This window comes from Salmo salar, chromosome 26 (genome assembly GCF_965601325.2).
Source record: "Salmo salar chromosome 26, fSalSal1, whole genome shotgun sequence".
NCBI classification, from domain to species: Eukaryota; Metazoa; Chordata; class Actinopteri; order Salmoniformes; family Salmonidae; genus Salmo; species Salmo salar.
The window spans coordinates 45,404,185-45,430,191 of NC_138316.1; the positions used below are offsets into that span (position 1 = coordinate 45,404,185).

Sequence of the window (26,007 nt, forward strand, 5' to 3'; positions counted from 1 at the left end):
CCACTCTGTTAGTATCTATATTCTAGCACCAACACCACTCTGTTAGTATCTATGTACTAGCACCAACACCACTCTGTTAGTATCTATGTACTAGCACCAACACCACTCTGTTAGTATCTAAGTACTAGCACCAACACCACTCTGTTAGTATCTACGCATTGCAAACACCATGCTCAGTTGGTAGAGCGTGGTGTTTGCAACGCGTTTGCAACGCCAGGGTTGTGGGTTCGATTCCCACGGGGGGCCAGCACAGGAAAAAAAATGTATGAAATGTATGCATTCACTACTGTAAGTCGCTCTGGATAAGAGCGTCTGCTAAATGACTAAAATGTAAATGTAAATGTAAAATGTAAAAATCTATGTACTAGCACCAACACCACTCTGTTAGTATCTATGTACTAGCACCAACACCACTCTGTTAGTATCTATGTACTAGCACCAACACCACTCTGTTAGTATCTATGTACTAGCACCAACACCACTCTGTTAGTATCTATATTCTAGCACCAACACCACTCTGTTAGTATCTATATACTAGCACCAACACCACTCTGTTAGTATCTATGTACTAGCACCAACACCACTCTGTTAGTATCTATATACTAGCACCAACACCACTCTGTTAGTATCTATATTCTAGCACCAACACCACTCTGTTAGTATCTATATTCTAGCACCAACACCACTCTGTTAGTATCTATATACTAGCACCAACAGCACTCTGTTAGTATCTATGTACTAGCACCAACAACACTCTGTTAGTATCTATGTACTAGCACCAACACCACTCTGTTAGTATCTATATACTAGCACCAACACCACTCTGTTAGTATCTATATACTAGCACCAACACCACTCTGTTAGTATCTATGTACTAGCATCAACACCACTCTGTTAGTATCTATGTACTAGCACCAACAACACTCTGTTAGTATCTGTATACTAGCACCAACATCACTCTGTTAGTATATATGGACTAGCACCAACACCACTCTGTATCTATATACTAGTACCAACACCACTCTGTAAGTATCTATATACTAGCACCAACACCACTCTGTTAGTATCTATGTACTAGCACCAACACCACTCTGTTAGTATCTATGTACTAGCACCAACACCACTCTGTAAGTATCTATATACTAGCACCAACACCACTCTGTATCTATATACTAGCACCAACACCACTCTGTAAGTATCTATATACTAGCACCAACACCACTCTGTATCTATATACTAGTACCAACACCACTCTGTAAGTATCTATATACTAGCACCAACACCACTCTGTATCTATATACTAGTACCAACACCACTCTGTAAGTATCTATGTACTAGCACCAACACCAATCTGTATCTATATACTAGCACCAACACCACTCTGTTAGTATCTATGTACTAGCACCAACACCACTCTGTTAGTATCTATGTACTAGCACCAACACCACTCTGTTAGTATCTATGTACTAGCACCAACACCACTCTGTATCTATATACTAGCACCAACACCACTCTGTTAGTATCGATATACTAGCACCAACACCACTCTGTTAGTATCTATGTACTAGCACCAACACCACTCTGTAAGTATCTATTTACTAGCACCAACACCGCTCTGTTAGTATCTATATACTAGCACCAACACCACTCTGTTAGTATCTATGTACTAGCACCAACACCACTCTGTTTCTATATACTAGCACCAACACCACTCTGTTAGTACCTATGTACTAGCACCAACACCACTCTGTTAGTATCTATGTACTAGCACCAACACCACTCTGTTAGTATCTATGTACTAGCACCAACACAACTCTGTAAGTATCTATGTACTAGCACCCACACCTCTCTGTTAGTATCTATATACTTGCACCAACACCACTCTGTTAGTATCTATGTACTAGCACCAACACCACTCTGTATCTATATACTAGCACCAACACCACTCTGTTAGTATCTATGTACTAGCACCAACACCACTCTGTTAGTATCTATGTACTAGCACCAACACCACTCTGTTAGTATCTATATACTAGCACCAACACCACTCTGTTAGTATCTATATACTAACACCAACACCACTCTGTAAGTATCTATATACTAGCAGCAACACCACTCTGTTGGTATCTATGTACTAGCACCAACACCACTCTGTTAGTATCTATGTACTAGCACCAACACCACTCTGTTAGTATCTATGTACTAGCACCAACAACACTCTGTTAGTATCTATGTACTAGCACCAACACCACTCTGTTAGTATCTATTTACTAGCACCAACACCACTCTGTTGGTATCTATATACTAGCACCAACAACACTCTGTTAGTGTCTATGTACTAGCACCAACACCACTCTGTTAGTATCTATATACTAGCACCAACACCACTCTTTTGGTATCTATGTACTAGCACCAACAACACTCTGTTAGTATCTATGTACTAGCACCAACACCACTCTGTTAGTATCTATGTACTAACACCAACACCACTCTGTTAGTATCTATATACTAGCACCAACACCACTCTGTATCTATATACTAGCACCAACACCACCCTGTTAGTATCTATGTACTAGCACCAACAACACTCTGTTAGTATCTATGTACTAGCACCAACACCACTCTGTTAGTATCTATATACTAGACCAACACCACTCTGTTAGTATCTATATACTAGCACCAACACCACTCTGTTAGTATCTATGTACTAGCATCAACACCACTCTGTTAGTATCTATGTACTAGCACCAACAACACTCTGTTAGTATCTGTATACTAGCACCAACATCACTCTGTTAGTATCTATGGACTAGCACCAACACCACTCTGTATCTATATACTAGTACCAACACCACTCTGTAAGTATCTATATACTAGCACCAACACCACTCTGTTAGTATCTATGTACTAGCACCAACACCACTCTGTTAGTATCTATGTACTAGCACCAACACCACTCTGTAAGTATCTATATACTAGCACCAACACCACTCTGTATCTATATACTAGTACCAACACCACTCTGTAAGTATCTATGTACTAGCACCAACACCAATCTGTATCTATATACTAGCACAAACACCACTCTGTTAGTATCTATGTACTAGCACCAACACCACTCTGTTAGTATCTATGTACTAGCACCAACACCACTCTGTTAGTATCTATATACTAGCACCAACACCACTCTGTTAGTATCTATGTACTAGCACCAACACCACTCTGTATCTATATACTAGCACCAACACCACTCTGTTAGTATCGATATACTAGCACCAACACCACTCTGTTAGTATCTATGTACTAGCACCAACACCACTCTGTAAGTATCTATATACTAGCACCAACACCGCTCTGTTAGTATCTATATACTAGCACCAACACCACTCTGTTAGTATCTATGTACTAGCACCAACACCACTCTGTTTCTATATACTAGCACCAACACCACTCTGTTAGTACCTATGTACTAGCACCAACACCACTCTGTTAGTATCTATGTACTAGCACCAACACCACTCTGTTAGTATCTATATACTAACACCAACACCACTCTGTTAGTATCTATGTACTAGCACCAACACCACTCAGTATCTATATACTAGCACCAACACCACTCTGTAAGTATCTATATACTAGCACCAACACCACTCTGTATCTATATACTAGTACCAACACCACTCTGTATCTATATACTAGTACCAACACCACTCTGTAAGTATCTATGTACTAGCACCAACACCACTCTGTTAGTATCTATGTACTAGCAACAACACCACTCTGTTAGTATCTATGTACTAGCACCAACACCACTCTGTTAGTATCTATGTACTAGCACCAACACCACTCTGTTAGTATCTATGTACTAGCACCAACACCACTCTGTAAGTATCTATGTACTAGCACCAACACCACTCTGTTAGTATCTATGTACTAGCACCAACACCACTCTGTTAGTATCTATATACTAGCACCAACACCACTCTGTTAGTATCTATATACTAGCACCAACACCACTCTGTTAGTATCTATGTACTAGCACCAACAACATGGTGTTAGTATCTATGTACTAGCACCAACACCACTCTGTTAGTATCTACGCGTTGCAAACACCATGCTCAGTTGGTAGAGCATGGTGTTTGCAACGCGTTTGCAACGCCAGGGTTGTGGGTTCGATTCCCACGGGGGGCCAGCACAGGAAAAAAAATGTATGAAATGTATGCATTCACTACTGTAAGTCGCTCTGGATAAGAGCGTCTGCTAAATGACTAAAATGTAAATGTAAATGTAAAATGTAAAAATCTTTGTACTAGCACCAACACCACTCTGTTTGTATCTAAGTACTAGCACCAACACCACTCTGTTAGTATCTATGTACTAGCACCAACACCACTGTGTTAGTATCTATGTACTAGCGCCAACAACACTCTGTTAGTATCTATGTACTAGCACCAACACCACTCTGTTAGTATCTATGTACTAGCACCAACACCACTCTGTTAGTATCTATGTACTTGCACCAACACCACTCTGTTAGTATCTATGTACTATCACCAACACCACTCTGTTAGTATCTATATTCTAGCACCAACACCACTCTGTTAGTATCTATATTCTAGCACCAACACCACTCTGTTAGTATCTATGTACTAGTACCAACACCACTCTGTTAGTATCTATATTCTAGCACCAACACCACTCTGTTAGTATCTATATTCTAGCACCAACACCACTCTGTTAGTATCTATATACTAGCACCAACACCACTCTGTTAGTATCTATGTACTAGCACCAACACCACTCTGTTAGTATCTATATACTAGCACCAACAGCACTCTGTTAGTATCTATATACTAGCACCAACACCACTCTGTTAGTATCTATGTACTAGCACCAACACCACTCTGTTAGTATCTATATACTAACACCAACACCACTCTGTTAGTATCTATATACTAGCACCAACACCACTCTGTTAGTATCTATGTACTAGCACCAACACCACTCTGTTAGTATCTATATACTAGTACCAACACCACTCTGTTAGTATCTATGTACTAGCACCAACACCACTCTGTTAGTATCTATATACTAACACCAACACCACTCTGTTAGTATCTATATACTAGCACCAACACCACTCTGTAAGTATCTATGTACTAGCACCAACACCACTCTGTTAGTATCTATGTACTAGTACCAACACCACTCTGTTAGTATCTATATTCTAGCACCAACACCACTCTGTTAGTATCTATATTCTAGCACCAACACCACTCTGTTAGTATCTATGTACTAGTACCAACACCACTCTGTTAGTATCTATATTCTAGCACCAACACCACTCTGTTAGTATCTATATTCTAGCACCAACACCACTCTGTTAGTATCTATATACTAGCACCAACACCACTCTGTTAGTATCTATGTACTAGCACCAACACCACTCTGTTAGTATCTATATACTAGCACCAACACCACTCTGTTAGTATCTATGTACTAGCACCAACACCACTCTGTTAGTATCTATATACTAGCACCAACAGCACTCTGTTAGTATCTATATACTAGCACCAACACCACTCTGTTAGTATCTATGTACTAGCACCAACACCACTCTGTTAGTATCTATGTACTAGCACCAACACCACTCTGTTAGTATCTATATACTAACACCAACACCACTCTGTTAGTATCTATGTACTAGCACCAACACCACTCTGTTAGTATCTATGTACTAGCACCAACACCACTCTGTTAGTATCTATATACTAGCACCAATACCACTCTGTTAGTATCTATATACTAGCACCAACACCACTCTGTTAGTATCTATGTACTAGCACCAACAACACGGTGTTAGTATCTATGTACTAGCACCAACACCACTCTGTTAGTATCTACGCGTTGCAAACACCATGCTCAGTTGGTAGAGCATGGTGTTTGCAACGCCAGGGTTGTGGGTTCGATTCCCATGGGGGGCCAGCACAGGAAAAACATTTTATGAAATGTATGCATTCACTAATGTAAGTCGCTCTGGATAAGAGCGTCTGCTAAATGACTAAAATGTAAATGTAAATGTAAAATGTAAAAATCTATGTACTAGCACCGACACCACTCTGTTAGTATCTATGTACTAGTACCAACACCACTCTGTTAGTATCTATGTACTAGCGCCAACAACACTCTGTTAGTATCTATGTACTAGCACCAACACCACTCTGTTGGTATCTATGTACTAGCACCAACAACACTCTGTTAGTATCTATGTACTAGCACCAACAACACTCTGTTAGTATCTATGTACTAGCACCAACACCACTCTGTTAGTATCTATGTACTAACACCAACACCACTCTGTTAGTATCTATATACTAGCACCAACACCACTCTGTATCTATATATTAGCACCAACACCACCCTGTTAGTATCTATGTACTAGCACCAACAACACTCTGTTAGTATCTATGTACTAGCACCAACACCACTCTGTTAGTATCTATATACTAGCACCAACACCACTCTGTTAGTATCTATATACTAGCACCAACACCACTCTGTTAGTATCTATGTACTAGCATCAACACCACTCTGTTAGTATCTATGTACTAGCACCAACAACACTCTGTTAGTATCTGTATACTAGCACCAACATCACTCTGTTAGTATCTATGTACTAGCACCAACACCACTCTGTATCTATATAGTAGTACCAACACCACTCTGTAAGTATCTATATACTAGCACCAACACCACTCTGTTAGTATCTATGTACTAGCACCAACACCACTCTGTTAGTATCTATGTACTAGCACCAACACCACTCTGTAAGTATCTATATACTAGCACCAACACCACTCTGTATCTATATACTAGTACCAACACCACTCTGTAAGTATCTATGTACTAGCACCAACACCAATGTGTATCTATATACTAGCACCAACACCACTCTGTTAGTATCTATGTACTAGCACCAACACCACTCTGTTAGTATCTATGTACTAGCACCAACACCACTCTGTTAATATCTATGTACTAGCACCAACACCACTCTGTATCTATATACTAGCACCAACACCACTCTGTTAGTATCGATATACTAGCACCAACACCACTCTGTTAGTATCTATGTACTAGCACCAACACCACTCTGTAAGTATCTATATACTAGCACCAACACCGCTCTGTTAGTATCTATATACTAGCACCAACACCACTCTGTTAGTATCTATGTACTAGCACCAACACCACTCTGTTTCTATATACTAGCACCAACACCACTCTGTTAGTACCTATGTACTAGCACCAACACCACTCTGTTAGTATCTATGTACTAGCACCAACACCACTCTGTTAGTATCTATGTACTAGCACCAACACCACTCTGTTAGTATCTATATACTAACACCAACACCACTCTGTTAGTATCTATGTACTAGCACCAACACCACTCTGTATCTATATACTAGCACCAACACCACTCTGTAAGTATCTATATACTAGCACCAACACCACTCTGTATCTATATACTAGTACCAACACCACTCTGTATCTATATACTAGTACCAACACCACTCTGTAAGTATCTATGTACTAGCACCAACACCACTCTGTTAGTATCTATGTACTAGCAACAACACCACTCTGTTAGTATCTATGTACTAGCACCAACACCACTCTGTTAGTATCTATGTACTAGCACCAACACCACTCTGTTAGTATCTATGTACTAGCACCAACACCACTCTGTAAGTATCTATGTACTAGCACCAACACCACTCTGTTAGTATCTATGTACTAGCACCAACACCACTCTGTTAGTATCTATATACTAGCACCAACACCACTCTGTTAGTATCTATATACTAGCACCAACACCACTCTGTTAGTATCTATGTACTAGCACCAACAACACGGTGCTAGTATCTATGTACTAGCACCAACACCACTCTGTTAGTATCTACGCATTGCAAACACCATGCTCAGTTGGTAGAGCATGGTGTTTGCAACGCGTTTGCAACGCCAGGGTTGTGGGTTCGATTCCCACGGGGGGCCAGCACAGGAAAAAAAATGTATGAAATGTATGCATTCACTACTGTAAGTCGCTCTGGATAAGAGCGTCTGCTAAATGACTAAAATGTAAATGTAAATGTAAAATGTAAAAATCTATGTACTAGCACCAACACCACTCTGTTAGTATCTATGTACTAGCACCAACACCACTCTGTTAGTATCTATGTACTAGCACCAACACCACTCTGTTAGTATCTATGTACTAGCACCAACACCACTCTGTTAGTATCTATATTCTAGCACCAACACCACTCTGTTAGTATCTATATACTAGCACCAACACCACTCTGTTAGTATCTATGTACTAGCACCAACACCACTCTGTTAGTATCTATATACTAGCACCAACACCACTCTGTTAGTATCTATATTCTAGCACCAACACCACTCTGTTAGTATCTATATTCTAGCACCAACACCACTCTGTTAGTATCTATATACTAGCACCAACAGCACTCTGTTAGTATCTATGTACTAGCACCAACACCACTCTGTTAGTATCTATATACTAACACCAACACCACTCTGTTAGTATCTATATACTAGCACCAACACCACTTTGTTAGTATCTATGTACTAGCACCAACACCACTCTGTTAGTATCTATATACTATCACCAACACCACTCTGTTAGTATCTATGTACTAGCACCAACACCACTCTGTTAGTATCTATATACTAGCACCAACACCACTCTGTTAGTATCTATGTACTAGCACCAACACCACTCTGTTAGTATCTATATACTAGCACCAACACCACTCTGTTAGTGTCTATGTACTAGCACCAACAGCACTCTGTTAGTGTCTATATACTAGCACCAACACCACTCTGTTAGTATCTATGTAGTAGCACCAACAACACGGTGTTAGTATCTATGTACTAGCACCAACACCACTCTGTTAGTATCTATATTCTAGCACCAACACCACTCTGTTAGTATCTATGTACTAGCACCAACACCACTCTGTTAGTATCTATGTACTAGCACCAACACCACTCTGTTAGTATCTATGTACTAGCACCAACACCACTCTGTTAGTATCTACGCATTGCAAACACCATGCTCAGTTGGTAGAGCGTGGTGTTTGCAACGCGTTTGCAACGCCAGGGTTGTGGGTTCGATTCCCACGGGGGGCCAGCACAGGAAAAAAAATGTATGAAATGTATGCATTCACTACTGTAAGTCGCTCTGGATAAGAGCGTCTGCTAAATGACTAAAATGTAAATGTAAATGTAAAATGTAAAAATCTATGTACTAGCACCAACACCACTCTGTTAGTATCTATGTACTAGCACCAACACCACTCTGTTAGTATCTATGTACTAGCACCAACACCACTCTGTTAGTATCTATGTACTAGCACCAACACCACTCTGTTAGTATCTATATTCTAGCACCAACACCACTCTGTTAGTATCTATATACTAGCACCAACACCACTCTGTTAGTATCTATGTACTAGCACCAACACCACTCTGTTAGTATCTATATACTAGCACCAACACCACTCTGTTAGTATCTATATTCTAGCACCAACACCACTCTGTTAGTATCTATATTCTAGCACCAACACCACTCTGTTAGTATCTATATACTAGCACCAACAGCACTCTGTTAGTATCTATGTACTAGCACCAACACCACTCTGTTAGTATCTATATACTAACACCAACACCACTCTGTTAGTATCTATATACTAGCACCAACACCACTTTGTTAGTATCTATGTACTAGCACCAACACCACTCTGTTAGTATCTATATACTATCACCAACACCACTCTGTTAGTATCTATGTACTAGCACCAACACCACTCTGTTAGTATCTATATACTAGCACCAACACCACTCTGTTAGTATCTATGTACTAGCACCAACACCACTCTGTTAGTATCTATGTAATAGCACCAACACCACTCTGTTAGTATCTATATACTAGCACCAACACCACTCTGTTAGTGTCTATGTACTAGCACCAACACCACTCTGTTAGTATCTATGTACTAGCACCAACAACACGGTGTTAGTATCTATGTACTAGCACCAACACCACTCTGTTAGTATCTATGCGTTGCAAACACCATGCTCAGTTGGTAGAGCATGGTGTTTGCAACGCCAGGGTTGTGGGTTCGATTCCCATGGGGGGCCAGCACAGGAAAAAAAATGTATGAAATGTATGCATTCACTACTGTAAGTCGCTTTGGATAAGAGCGTCTGCTAAATGACTAAAATGTAAATGTAAATGTAAAATGTAAAAATCTATGTACTAGCACCAACACCACTCTGTTAGTATCTATGTACTAGCACCAACACCACTCTGTTAGTATCTATGTACTAGCACCAACACCACTCTGTTAGTATCTATGTACTAGCGCCAACAACACTCTGTTAGTATCTATGTACTAGCACCAACACCACTCTGTTAGTATCTATGTACTAGCACCAACAACACTCTGTTAGTATCTATGTACTAGCACCAACAACACGGTGTTAGTATCTATATACTAGCACCAACACCACTCTGTTAGTATCTATATACTAGCACCAACACCACTCTGTTAGTATCTATGTACTAGCACCAACACCACTCTGTTAGTATCTATATACTAGCACCAACACGACTCTGTTAGTATCTATGTACTAGCACCAACACCACTCTGTTAGTATCTATATACTAGCACCAACAGCACTCTGTTAGTATCTATATACTAGCACCAACACCACTCTGTTAGTATCTATGTACTAGCACCAACACCACTCTGTTAGTATCTATGTACTAGCACCAACACCACTCTGTTAGTATCTATATACTAACACCAACACCACTCTGTTAGTATCTATGTACTAGCACCAACACCACTCTGTTAGTATCTATGTACTAGCACCAACACCACTCTGTTAGTATCTATATACTAGCACCAATACCACTCTGTTAGTATCTATATACTAGCACCAACACCACTCTGTTAGTATCTATGTACTAGCACCAACAACACGGTGTTAGTATCTATGTACTAGCACCAACACCACTCTGTTAGTATCTACGCGTTGCAAACACCATGCTCAGTTGGTAGAGCATGGTGTTTGCAACGCCAGGGTTGTGGGTTCGATTCCCATGGGGGGCCAGCACAGGAAAAACATTTTATGAAATGTATGCATTCACTAATGTAAGTCGCTCTGGATAAGAGCGTCTGCTAAATGACTAAAATGTAAATGTAAATGTAAAATGTAAAAATCTATGTACTAGCACCGACACCACTCTGTTAGTATCTATGTACTAGTACCAACACCACTCTGTTAGTATCTATGTACTAGCGCCAACAACACTCTGTTAGTATCTATGTACTAGCACCAACACCACTCTGTTGGTATCTATGTACTAGCACCAACAACACTCTGTTAGTATCTATGTACTAGCACCAACAACACTCTGTTAGTATCTATGTACTAGCACCAACACCACTCTGTTAGTATCTATGTACTAACACCAACACCACTCTGTTAGTATCTATATACTAGCACCAACACCACTCTGTATCTATATATTAGCACCAACACCACCCTGTTAGTATCTATGTACTAGCACCAACAACACTCTGTTAGTATCTATGTACTAGCACCAACACCACTCTGTTAGTATCTATATACTAGCACCAACACCACTCTGTTAGTATCTATATACTAGCACCAACACCACTCTGTTAGTATCTATGTACTAGCATCAACACCACTCTGTTAGTATCTATGTACTAGCACCAACAACACTCTGTTAGTATCTGTATACTAGCACCAACATCACTCTGTTAGTATCTATGTACTAGCACCAACACCACTCTGTATCTATATAGTAGTACCAACACCACTCTGTAAGTATCTATATACTAGCACCAACACCACTCTGTTAGTATCTATGTACTAGCACCAACACCACTCTGTTAGTATCTATGTACTAGCACCAACACCACTCTGTAAGTATCTATATACTAGCACCAACACCACTCTGTATCTATATACTAGTACCAACACCACTCTGTAAGTATCTATGTACTAGCACCAACACCAATCTGTATCTATATACTAGCACCAACACCACTCTGTTAGTATCTATGTACTAGCACCAACACCACTCTGTTAGTATCTATGTACTAGCACCAACACCACTCTGTTAATATCTATGTACTAGCACCAACACCACTCTGTATCTATATACTAGCACCAACACCACTCTGTTAGTATCGATATACTAGCACCAACACCACTCTGTTAGTATCTATGTACTAGCACCAACACCACTCTGTAAGTATCTATATACTAGCACCAACACCGCTCTGTTAGTATCTATATACTAGCACCAACACCACTCTGTTAGTATCTATGTACTAGCACCAACACCACTCTGTTTCTATATACTAGCACCAACACCACTCTGTTAGTACCTATGTACTAGCACCAACACCACTCTGTTAGTATCTATGTACTAGCACCAACACCACTCTGTTAGTATCTATGTACTAGCACCAACACCACTCTGTTAGTATCTATATACTAACACCAACACCACTCTGTTAGTATCTATGTACTAGCACCAACACCACTCTGTATCTATATACTAGCACCAACACCACTCTGTAAGTATCTATATACTAGCACCAACACCACTCTGTATCTATATACTAGTACCAACACCACTCTGTATCTATATACTAGTACCAACACCACTCTGTAAGTATCTATGTACTAGCACCAACACCACTCTGTTAGTATCTATGTACTAGCAACAACACCACTCTGTTAGTATCTATGTACTAGCACCAACACCACTCTGTTAGTATCTATGTACTAGCACCAACACCACTCTGTTAGTATCTATGTACTAGCACCAACACCACTCTGTAAGTATCTATGTACTAGCACCAACACCACTCTGTTAGTATCTATGTACTAGCACCAACACCACTCTGTTAGTATCTATATACTAGCACCAACACCACTCTGTTAGTATCTATATACTAGCACCAACACCACTCTGTTAGTATCTATGTACTAGCACCAACAACACGGTGCTAGTATCTATGTACTAGCACCAACACCACTCTGTTAGTATCTACGCATTGCAAACACCATGCTCAGTTGGTAGAGCATGGTGTTTGCAACGCGTTTGCAACGCCAGGGTTGTGGGTTCGATTCCCACGGGGGGCCAGCACAGGAAAAAAAATGTATGAAATGTATGCATTCACTACTGTAAGTCGCTCTGGATAAGAGCGTCTGCTAAATGACTAAAATGTAAATGTAAATGTAAAATGTAAAAATCTATGTACTAGCACCAACACCACTCTGTTAGTATCTATGTACTAGCACCAACACCACTCTGTTAGTATCTATGTACTAGCACCAACACCACTCTGTTAGTATCTATGTACTAGCACCAACACCACTCTGTTAGTATCTATATTCTAGCACCAACACCACTCTGTTAGTATCTATATACTAGCACCAACACCACTCTGTTAGTATCTATGTACTAGCACCAACACCACTCTGTTAGTATCTATATACTAGCACCAACACCACTCTGTTAGTATCTATATTCTAGCACCAACACCACTCTGTTAGTATCTATATTCTAGCACCAACACCACTCTGTTAGTATCTATATACTAGCACCAACAGCACTCTGTTAGTATCTATGTACTAGCACCAACACCACTCTGTTAGTATCTATATACTAACACCAACACCACTCTGTTAGTATCTATATACTCGCACCAACACCACTTTGTTAGTATCTATGTACTAGCACCAACACCACTCTGTTAGTATCTATATACTATCACCAACACCACTCTGTTAGTATCTATGTACTAGCACCAACACCACTCTGTTAGTATCTATATACTAGCACCAACACCACTCTGTTAGTATCTATGTACTAGCACCAACACCACTCTGTTAGTATCTATATACTAGCACCAACACCACTCTGTTAGTGTCTATGTACTAGCACCAACAGCACTCTGTTAGTGTCTATATACTAGCACCAACACCACTCTGTTAGTATCTATGTAGTAGCACCAACAACACGGTGTTAGTATCTATGTACTAGCACCAACACCACTCTGTTAGTATCTATATTCTAGCACCAACACCACTCTGTTAGTATCTATGTACTAGCACCAACACCACTCTGTTAGTATCTATGTACTAGCACCAACACCACTCTGTTAGTATCTATGTACTAGCACCAACACCACTCTGTTAGTATCTACGCATTGCAAACACCATGCTCAGTTGGTAGAGCGTGGTGTTTGCAACGCGTTTGCAACGCCAGGGTTGTGGGTTCGATTCCCACGGGGGGCCAGCACAGGAAAAAAAATGTATGAAATGTATGCATTCACTACTGTAAGTCGCTCTGGATAAGAGCGTCTGCTAAATGACTAAAATGTAAATGTAAATGTAAAATGTAAAAATCTATGTACTAGCACCAACACCACTCTGTTAGTATCTATGTACTAGCACCAACACCACTCTGTTAGTATCTATGTACTAGCACCAACACCACTCTGTTAGTATCTATGTACTAGCACCAACACCACTCTGTTAGTATCTATATTCTAGCACCAACACCACTCTGTTAGTATCTATATACTAGCACCAACACCACTCTGTTAGTATCTATGTACTAGCACCAACACCACTCTGTTAGTATCTATATACTAGCACCAACACCACTCTGTTAGTATCTATATTCTAGCACCAACACCACTCTGTTAGTATCTATATTCTAGCACCAACACCACTCTGTTAGTATCTATATACTAGCACCAACAGCACTCTGTTAGTATCTATGTACTAGCACCAACACCACTCTGTTAGTATCTATATACTAACACCAACACCACTCTGTTAGTATCTATATACTAGCACCAACACCACTTTGTTAGTATCTATGTACTAGCACCAACACCACTCTGTTAGTATCTATATACTAGCACCAACACCACTCTGTTAGTATCTATGTACTAGCACCAACACCACTCTGTTAGTATCTATATACTAGCACCAACACCACTCTGTTAGTATCTATGTACTAGCACCAACACCACTCTGTTAGTATCTATGTAATAGCACCAACACCACTCTGTTAGTATCTATATACTAGCACCAACACCACTCTGTTAGTGTCTATGTACTAGCACCAACACCACTCTGTTAGTATCTATGTACTAGCACCAACAACACGGTGTTAGTATCTATGTACTAGCACCAACACCACTCTGTTAGTATCTATGCGTTGCAAACACCATGCTCAGTTGGTAGAGCATGGTGTTTGCAACGCCAGGGTTGTGGGTTCGATTCCCATGGGGGGCCAGCACAGGAAAAAAAATGTATGAAATGTATGCATTCACTACTGTAAGTCGCTTTGGATAAGAGCGTCTGCTAAATGACTAAAATGTAAATGTAAATGTAAAATGTAAAAATCTATGTACTAGCACCAACACCACTCTGTTAGTATCTATGTACTAGCACCAACACCACTCTGTTAGTATCTATGTACTAGCACCAACACCACTCTGTTAGTATCTATGTACTAGCGCCAACAACACTCTGTTAGTATCTATGTACTAGCACCAACACCACTCTGTTAGTATCTATGTACTAGCACCAACAACACTCTGTTAGTATCTATGTACTAGCACCAACAACACGGTGTTAGTATCTATATACTAGCACCAACACCACTCTGTTAGTATCTATATACTAGCACCAACACCACTCTGTTAGTATCTATGTACTAGCACCAACACCACTCTGTTAGTATCTATATACTAGCACCAACACGACTCTGTTAGTATCTATGTACTAGCACCAACACCACTCTGTTAGTATCTATATACTAGCACCAACAGCACTCTGTTAGTATCTATATACTAGCACCAACACCACTCTGTTAGTATCTATGTACTAGCACCAACACCACTCTGTTAGTATCTATGTACTAGCACCAACACCACTCTGTTAGTATCTATATACTAACACCAACACCACTCTGTTAGTATCTATGTACTAGCACCAACACCACTCTGTTAGTATCTATGTACTAGCACCAACACCACTCTGTTAGTATCTATATACTAGCACCAATACCACTCTGTTAGTATCTATATACTAGCACCAACACCACTCTGTTAGTATCTATGTACTAGCACCAACAACACGGTGTTAGTATCTATGTACTAGCACCAACACCACTCTGTTAGTATCTACGCGTTGCAAACACCATGCTCAGTTGGTAGAGCATGGTGTTTGCAACGCCAGGGTTGTGGGTTCGATTCCCATGGGGGGCCAGCACAGGAAAAACATTTTATGAAATGTATGCATTCACTAATGTAAGTCGCTCTGGATAAGAGCGTCTGCTAAATGACTAAAATGTAAATGTAAATGTAAAATGTAAAAATCTATGTACTAGCACCGACACCACTCTGTTAGTATCTATGTACTAGTACCAACACCACTCTGTTAGTATCTATGTACTAGCGCCAACAACACTCTGTTAGTATCTATGTACTAGCACCAACACCACTCTGTTGGTATCTATGTACTAGCACCAACAACACTCTGTTAGTATCTATGTACTAGCACCAACAACACTCTGTTAGTATCTATGTACTAGCACCAACACCACTCTGTTAGTATCTATGTACTAACACCAACACCACTCTGTTAGTATCTATATACTAGCACCAACACCACTCTGTATCTATATATTAGCACCAACACCACCCTGTTAGTATCTATGTACTAGCACCAACAACACTCTGTTAGTATCTATGTACTAGCACCAACACCACTCTGTTAGTATCTATATACTAGCACCAACACCACTCTGTTAGTATCTATATACTAGCACCAACACCACTCTGTTAGTATCTATGTACTAGCATCAACACCACTCTGTTAGTATCTATGTACTAGCACCAACAACACTCTGTTAGTATCTGTATACTAGCACCAACATCACTCTGTTAGTATCTATGTACTAGCACCAACACCACTCTGTATCTATATAGTAGTACCAACACCACTCTGTAAGTATCTATATACTAGCACCAACACCACTCTGTTAGTATCTATGTACTAGCACCAACACCACTCTGTTAGTATCTATGTACTAGCACCAACACCACTCTGTAAGTATCTATATACTAGCACCAACACCACTCTGTATCTATATACTAGTACCAACACCACTCTGTAAGTATCTATGTACTAGCACCAACACCAATCTGTATCTATATACTAGCACCAACACCACTCTGTTAGTATCTATGTACTAGCACCAACACCACTCTGTTAGTATCTATGTACTAGCACCAACACCACTCTGTTAATATCTATGTACTAGCACCAACACCACTCTGTATCTATATACTAGCACCAACACCACTCTGTTAGTATCGATATACTAGCACCAACACCACTCTGTTAGTATCTATGTACTAGCACCAACACCACTCTGTAAGTATCTATATACTAGCACCAACACCGCTCTGTTAGTATCTATATACTAGCACCAACACCACTCTGTTAGTATCTATGTACTAGCACCAACACCACTCTGTTTCTATATACTAGCACCAACACCACTCTGTTAGTACCTATGTACTAGCACCAACACCACTCTGTTAGTATCTATGTACTAGCACCAACACCACTCTGTTAGTATCTATGTACTAGCACCAACACCACTCTGTTAGTATCTATATACTAACACCAACACCACTCTGTTAGTATCTATGTACTAGCACCAACACCACTCTGTATCTATATACTAGCACCAACACCACTCTGTAAGTATCTATATACTAGCACCAACACCACTCTGTATCTATATACTAGTACCAACACCACTCTGTATCTATATACTAGTACCAACACCACTCTGTAAGTATCTATGTACTAGCACCAACACCACTCTGTTAGTATCTATGTACTAGCAACAACACCACTCTGTTAGTATCTATGTACTAGCACCAACACCACTCTGTTAGTATCTATGTACTAGCACCAACACCACTCTGTTAGTATCTATGTACTAGCACCAACACCACTCTGTAAGTATCTATGTACTAGCACCAACACCACTCTGTTAGTATCTATGTACTAGCACCAACACCACTCTGTTAGTATCTATATACTAGCACCAACACCACTCTGTTAGTATCTATATACTAGCACCAACACCACTCTGTTAGTATCTATGTACTAGCACCAACAACACGGTGCTAGTATCTATGTACTAGCACCAACACCACTCTGTTAGTATCTACGCATTGCAAACACCATGCTCAGTTGGTAGAGCATGGTGTTTGCAACGCGTTTGCAACGCCAGGGTTGTGGGTTCGATTCCCACGGGGGGCCAGCACAGGAAAAAAAATGTATGAAATGTATGCATTCACTACTGTAAGTCGCTCTGGATAAGAGCGTCTGCTAAATGACTAAAATGTAAATGTAAATGTAAAATGTAAAAATCTATGTACTAGCACCAACACCACTCTGTTAGTATCTATGTACTAGCACCAACACCACTCTGTTAGTATCTATGTACTAGCACCAACACCACTCTGTTAGTATCTATGTACTAGCACCAACACCACTCTGTTAGTATCTATATTCTAGCACCAACACCACTCTGTTAGTATCTATATACTAGCACCAACACCACTCTGTTAGTATCTATGTACTAGCACCAACACCACTCTGTTAGTATCTATATACTAGCACCAACACCACTCTGTTAGTATCTATATTCTAGCACCAACACCACTCTGTTAGTATCTATATTCTAGCACCAACACCACTCTGTTAGTATCTATATACTAGCACCAACAGCACTCTGTTAGTATCTATGTACTAGCACCAACACCACTCTGTTAGTATCTATATACTAACACCAACACCACTCTGTTAGTATCTATATACTAGCACCAACACCACTTTGTTAGTATCTATGTACTAGCACCAACACCACTCTGTTAGTATCTATATACTATCACCAACACCACTCTGTTAGTATCTATGTACTAGCACCAACACCACTCTGTTAGTATCTATATACTAGCACCAACACCACTCTGTTAGTATCTATGTACTAGCACCAACACCACTCTGTTAGTATCTATATACTAGCACCAACACCACTCTGTTAGTGTCTATGTACTAGCACCAACAGCACTCTGTTAGTGTCTATATACTAGCACCAACACCACTCTGTTAGTATCTATGTAGTAGCACCAACAACACGGTGTTAGTATCTATGTACTAGCACCAACACCACTCTGTTAGTATCTATATTCTAGCACCAACACCACTCTGTTAGTATCTATGTACTAGCACCAACACCACTCTGTTAGTATCTATGTACTAGCACCAACACCACTCTGTTAGTATCTATGTACTAGCACCAACACCACTCTGTTAGTATCTACGCATTGCAAACACCATGCTCAGTTGGTAGAGCGTGGTGTTTGCAACGCGTTTGCAACGCCAGGGTTGTGGGTTCGATTCCCACGGGGGGCCAGCACAGGAAAAAAAATGTATGAAATGTATGCATTCACTACTGTAAGTCGCTCTGGATAAGAGCGTCTGCTAAATGACTAAAATGTAAATGTAAATGTAAAATGTAAAAATCTATGTACTAGCACCAACACCACTCTGTTAGTATCTATGTACTAGCACCAACACCACTCTGTTAGTATCTATGTACTAGCACCAACACCACTCTGTTAGTATCTATGTACTAGCACCAACACCACTCTGTTAGTATCTATATTCTAGCACCAACACCACTCTGTTAGTATCTATATACTAGCACCAACACCACTCTGTTAGTATCTATGTACTAGCACCAACACCACTCTGTTAGTATCTATATACTAGCACCAACACCACTCTGTTAGTATCTATATTCTAGCACCAACACCACTCTGTTAGTATCTATATTCTAGCACCAACACCACTCTGTTAGTATCTATATACTAGCACCAACAGCACTCTGTTAGTATCTATGTACTAGCACCAACACCACTCTGTTAGTATCTATATACTAACACCAACACCACTCTGTTAGTATCTATATACTAGCACCAACACCACTTTGTTAGTATCTATGTACTAGCACCAACACCACTCTGTTAGTATCTATATACTAGCACCAACACCACTCTGTTAGTATCTATGTACTAGCACCAACAACACTCTGTTAGTATCTATGTACTAGCACCAACACCACTCTGTTAGTATCTATGTAATAGCACCAACACCACTCTGTTAGTATCTATATACTAGCACCAACACCACTCTGTTAGTGTCTATGTACTAGCACCAACACCACTCTGTTAGTATCTATGTACTAGCACCAACAACACGGTGTTAGTATCTATGTACTAGCACCAACACCACTCTGTTAGTATCTATGCGTTGCAAACACCATGCTCAGTTGGTAGAGCATGGTGTTTGCAACGCCAGGGTTGTGGGTTCGATTCCCATGGGGGGCCAGCACAGGAAAAAAAATGTATGAAATGTATGCATTCACTACTGTAAGTCGCTTTGGATAAGAGCGTCTGCTAAATGACTAAAATGTAAATGTAAATGTAAAATGTAAAAATCTATGTACTAGCACCAACACCACTCTGTTAGTATCTATGTACTAGCACCAACACCACTCTGTTAGTATCTATGTACTAGCACCAACACCACTCTGTTAGTATCTATGTACTAGCGCCAACAACACTCTGTTAGTATCTATGTACTAGCACCAACACCACTCTGTTAGTATCTATGTACTAGCACCAACAACACTCTGTTAGTATCTATGTACTAGCACCAACAACACGGTGTTAGTATCTATATACTAGCACCAACACCACTCTGTTAGTATCTATATACTAGCACCAACACCACTCTGTTAGTATCTATGTACTAGCACCAACACCACTCTGTTAGTATCTATATACTAGCACCAATACCACTCTGTTAGTATCTATATTCTAGCACCAACACCACTCTGTTAGTATCTATATTCTAGCACCAACACCACTCTGTTAGTATCTATATACTAGCACCAACACCACTCTGTTAGTATCTATGTACTAGCACCAACAACACGGTGTAAGGACCTGTATACTGTCCATGTGTGTTATGTTTCATATTAAACTGAATTGCGTTGTATTCGTTCACACTACGATGTGCAGTAGGGCTGCTGCAACCGACAATGTATAAAAACACATGTACTGTATATGAATGTGTGAATGTGTAACTATGTACCAACATAACTAGACATGTCTGTATGTACGCGATGTAAATACGTCTGTTTCTGGCCCTACCTAGTTGCTCCAGTTTGGGCTCAGGCCTCTTGACCAGGCTGAGGAGGAGCTGGGAGCAGTGGCTGATGATGATGAAGGGCGGGGCTAAGGCTGGCCGGCTGTGGTACTCCACGATCAGGTTGTACCTCTGGAACTTCCAGAAGATGTCCGTGTTGCCCTGCACCACCTGGAATGTGTAGCTGTAGGCACGCAGGTGGAGGAAAGATCACAGTGAGATTACACTGCATGAGATACATGTGAGTAAGTATTGATCTTTTTTCTGTGGTAATCCAAGGTAAAGAGACAGTTGAATTGTGTATGCCCGTGAAATATACAACCTTAATCATTATTATTATTATTAATAATCATAACAGATGGTTGTGTGAGACAGTCACAGTTCAGGCCAGACTCTTCCTGTCAATCATTAAAAGCTCTGTAGGTCTATAGGCTTTGTTCAAACAAAACTTTTACCCAGCTGTTCTGGGTCAAAGAAAACAAAACAAAAGTACGTTTCAATGATTGTGCATGCAAGTTTATTTTGGTTTCACACAGTGGATGTCAATGAATACATCCAAAACCTCTGTTCTTGCAGCACATGATCATTGAATTCGGCCCTGAATTGGGACATGTTTTTGGAGTCTCCCTCATCAGAGTAAACTATTCTTTCCTGGGTGATGACTGTGGCCTGAGTAACACGTGTGTGTTAAGTCTGACCTTGTACATATTTGCCATTTAGCAGATGTTTTCATTTTACATACGGGTGGTTCCCGAGAATTTAACCCACTATCTTGTCGTTGTCAAGCCCCATGTTCTACCAACTGAGCTGCAGAGTAGCGTGTGTGTTGAGTCTTACCTGAACATGGCGATGAGGAGGTTGAGCAGCAGAACGTTGGTAACCAGTAAGAAGATGACCAGCAGTAGGATGACCAGCCAGTTGGCGTAGATGTTGGGACAAGGGGGCAGAGTTCCCATGATGATCTCCTCTATCACCGTGGTGCAGTTGGTCTCAGGCATCCGTGCCACTGGGAAGATTACATTCGATAGTTCTTCAAAATGTACCACTGAACGAAACTGAACTACATGTAAACTACATGTAAACTGAACTACATGTAAAATACATGTAAACTGAACTACATGTAAACTACAATGAAACTGAACTACATGTAAACTACAATGAAACTGAACTACATGTAAACTACATGTAAACTGAACTACATGTAAACTACATGTAAACTGAACTACATGTAAACTCAACAACATGTAAACTACATGTAAACTACTTGTAAACTGAACTACATGTAAACTACAAGTAAACTGAACTACATGTACACTACAAGTAAACTGAACTACATGTACACTACAAGTAAACTGAAATACATGTACACTACAAGTAAACTGAACTACATGTAAACTACAAGTAAACTGAACTACATGTACACTACAAGTAAACTGAACTACATGTAAACTACAAGTAAACTGAACTACATGTAAACTACATCTTTTTTTTTGTATTATTTTTATTTCACCTTTATTTAACCAGGAAGACCAGTTGAGAACAAGTTCTCATTTACAACTGTGACCTGGCCAAGATAAAGCAAAGCAGTGCTGAACTGAATTACATGTAAACTACATGTAAACTACATGCAAACTGAACTACATGTAAACTACATGTAAACTGAACAACATGAAAACTACATGACAAAGGAACCACATGTAAACTACATGTAAACCGAACCACATGTAAATGACATGAAAACAGATCTACATGTAAACTACATATAAACATAAGTACATGTAAACTACATTTAAACTGAACTACATCTAAACTACATGTAAACTGGCTATGTGTGAACTACATGTAAACTGACTACATGTGAACTACATGTAAACTGGCTATGTGTGAGCTACATGTAAACTGGCTATGTGTGAACTAAATGTAAATGGAAGTACATGTAAACTACATGTAAACTGACTACAAGTAAACTACATGTAAGCTAAATGTAAACGGAACTACATGTAAACTACATGTGCACCAGTGGAGGCTGCTGAGGGGAGGATGGCTCATAATAATGGCTGGAACAGAGAATATGGATCTATATAAACCATATGTTTGATGGATTTGATACCATTCCACTTACTTCATTCCAGACATGACCATGAGCTCGTCCTCCCCAATTAAGGTGCTACCAACCTCCTGTGATGTACACTACATGTAAACTGAACTACATGTGAACTACATGTAAACTGAACTACATGTGAACTACATGTAAACTGAACTACATGTGAACTACATGTAAACTGAACTACATGTGAACTACATGTAAACTGAACTACATGTGAACTACATGTAAACTGAACTACATGTAAACTACATGTAAACTGAACTACATGTAAACAGGACTACATGTACATGACTATAACAGAGCAGAGGCATTGCTAGAAAAACAGAAAACATTATATCTCACCGTCAATCTCCTCCAGTGGGATCTGGCCGAAGATATGCAGGTAGGGTCGATACAGGACCCTGCGAAACACCCAGTCTAGGCGTGGGTCGTTGGGGTGGAGAAGGGCCTGAGTAGCCACGCCGTACGCTATGAGCCACACACTCAGGAAGAACAGGAAGAAGAACACATCCTTCATCTGCCAGGAAGAACAGAGCACAAACATTACGTGTAATCCTCATCTGACATACACCACAAATGTACCAGGTTATAAAGTATGGTTATAAACACAATTCTATTTATACACAACAGGGTTGGGGTCAATTACAGTCAATTCAAGAAGTACACTGGAATTACAATTACAATGAAAAATAATAATAATCAATGACAAATGTTTTGTTTTTTAAAATTTGATTTACTTTCTGAATTGACTGGAATTGAAATGGAATTGACCTCAACCCTGATACACAAATACATTAGAGTTTTCTAAATGTGGTTTAGTTGGGCTACATTGTATTTATGGGTCATGCTTTGTGGGTCATACATGTTTGTCTTTTGAACAGTTCTCTACTTTACCATCCTCTCCACAATGATGATCTTGGGCCCCAGTTGCTTGTGGATGGCGAAGATGTGGATAAGACGCAGTGTGAACACCATGAAGTCCAGCGCCAGAACCGTTCGTCCCGCCTCATACGTGTCTTTCACCATCCTGTCATAATTACATCCTATATTAGTCCTATATTAAACTATGGCCCTCAAATTCAAATCTGGACCTCGAAGCCAGTTCCACAGATTTTTTGTAAATGTTTAAAAATTCTCCTCCCCCTAATCAGGAACTGATTAAGACCTGGGACACCAGGTGGATGCAATGAATTATCAGGTAGAAGACCAAAGCAGCAGTAGTCCCCGGACCTCGTAGGGTCAGATTTGAATACCCCAGCTGTACGGAGTTAATGTCACTAGCAATGTCACTTCATACAGTAAATTTACTGAAAATCAGCAGTTCTCTTTCTATCACAAGATATCACACCACAACTATAGCCTACTGTAGCCTATCATATATCCTACCTACTGTAGCCTATCATATAGCCTACCTACTGTAGCCTATCATATAGCCTACCTACTGTAGCCTATCATATAGCCTACCTACTGTAGCCTATCAAAACGAATTTCTTGTTAGAAATCGTCACTTTTTTTTATCAAATCCTCCTGCTGCAGGGTTATTTTACTCTTGCGACGAAACCGGTCAAATTAAGATCCTATACCTGTATATTTACATTTTTTGGAAAAGCCCATTGAGACCCAGAGCCTCTTTTTCAAGGGAGACCTGGCCAAGAAGGCAGTAACAATCAATACATTACATCATTAAAATATACAACAATACAATACAACAACATGATCCAGCCTAAAAAAAAGCATTTACACTCCTCCGTAACAGAGTCTATCATCAATATTTTAAATTCATTCAGTGGCACTAACATATCTAGATGAAGCATGGATTGTAGATTATTCCATGCCTCTGGTGCACAAGAATAGAAGGCAGTCTTGCCTAATACTGTGAATGTCCTGGGGACTTTAAGTAGCAACCACCTAGCAGACGGGGTACGGTAACTGCTAGTGGTGAAGGAGACCAGACTACAGACGTAAAGAGGGAGTTTACCCAAAAGGGCTTTGTAGATGAACACATACAAATGTATCTTTCTGTGCATATAAAGTGAAGTCCAACCTACCATTTGGTACAATGTGCAATGGTGGGTGAGTGACTTGGCATTTGCAATAAAGCGCAAGGCTGCATGATAAACAGAGTCCAGTTTCTGTAAGACGGAGGAGGTTGCATGCATATACAACAAGTCACCATAATCAATTACAGAGAGAAAAGTGGCCTGAACAAGCTTCTTTCTAGCCATAAGCGGGAAGCAAGCCTTATTATGAAAATAAAAACCCAATTTCAATTTAAGCTTTGTCACAAGATTATCCACATGAACTTTAAAGGACAACTTGTTATCCAACCAAATATCTAGGTATTTGTAGGATGACACTTTTTCAATGGCTAAGCCACCAGATGTGACAATGCTAACCTTCTCTGGCAGACTTCTAGCTCTGGTAAAGGTCATGAATGTAGTTTT

General features: G+C 39.9%; 1 protein-coding gene across 1 annotated transcript in view; it reads right to left on the minus strand.

The window, feature by feature from the left end:
* LOC106596808 (transient receptor potential cation channel subfamily M member 5) overlaps positions 1-26,007 on the minus strand; it is a 157,777-nt gene that overhangs the window by 95,319 nt on the left and 36,451 nt on the right. Inside the window, exons 19-22 of the mRNA XM_045708692.1 lie at positions 24,458-24,590; positions 23,906-24,080; positions 22,294-22,462; positions 21,462-21,640 (exon numbers count right to left, since the gene is read on the minus strand). Of these exons, the coding sequence (XP_045564648.1) occupies positions 21,462-21,640; positions 22,294-22,462; positions 23,906-24,080; positions 24,458-24,590 (656 nt within the window). The remainder of the gene's footprint in view (positions 1-21,461; positions 21,641-22,293; positions 22,463-23,905; positions 24,081-24,457; positions 24,591-26,007) is intronic.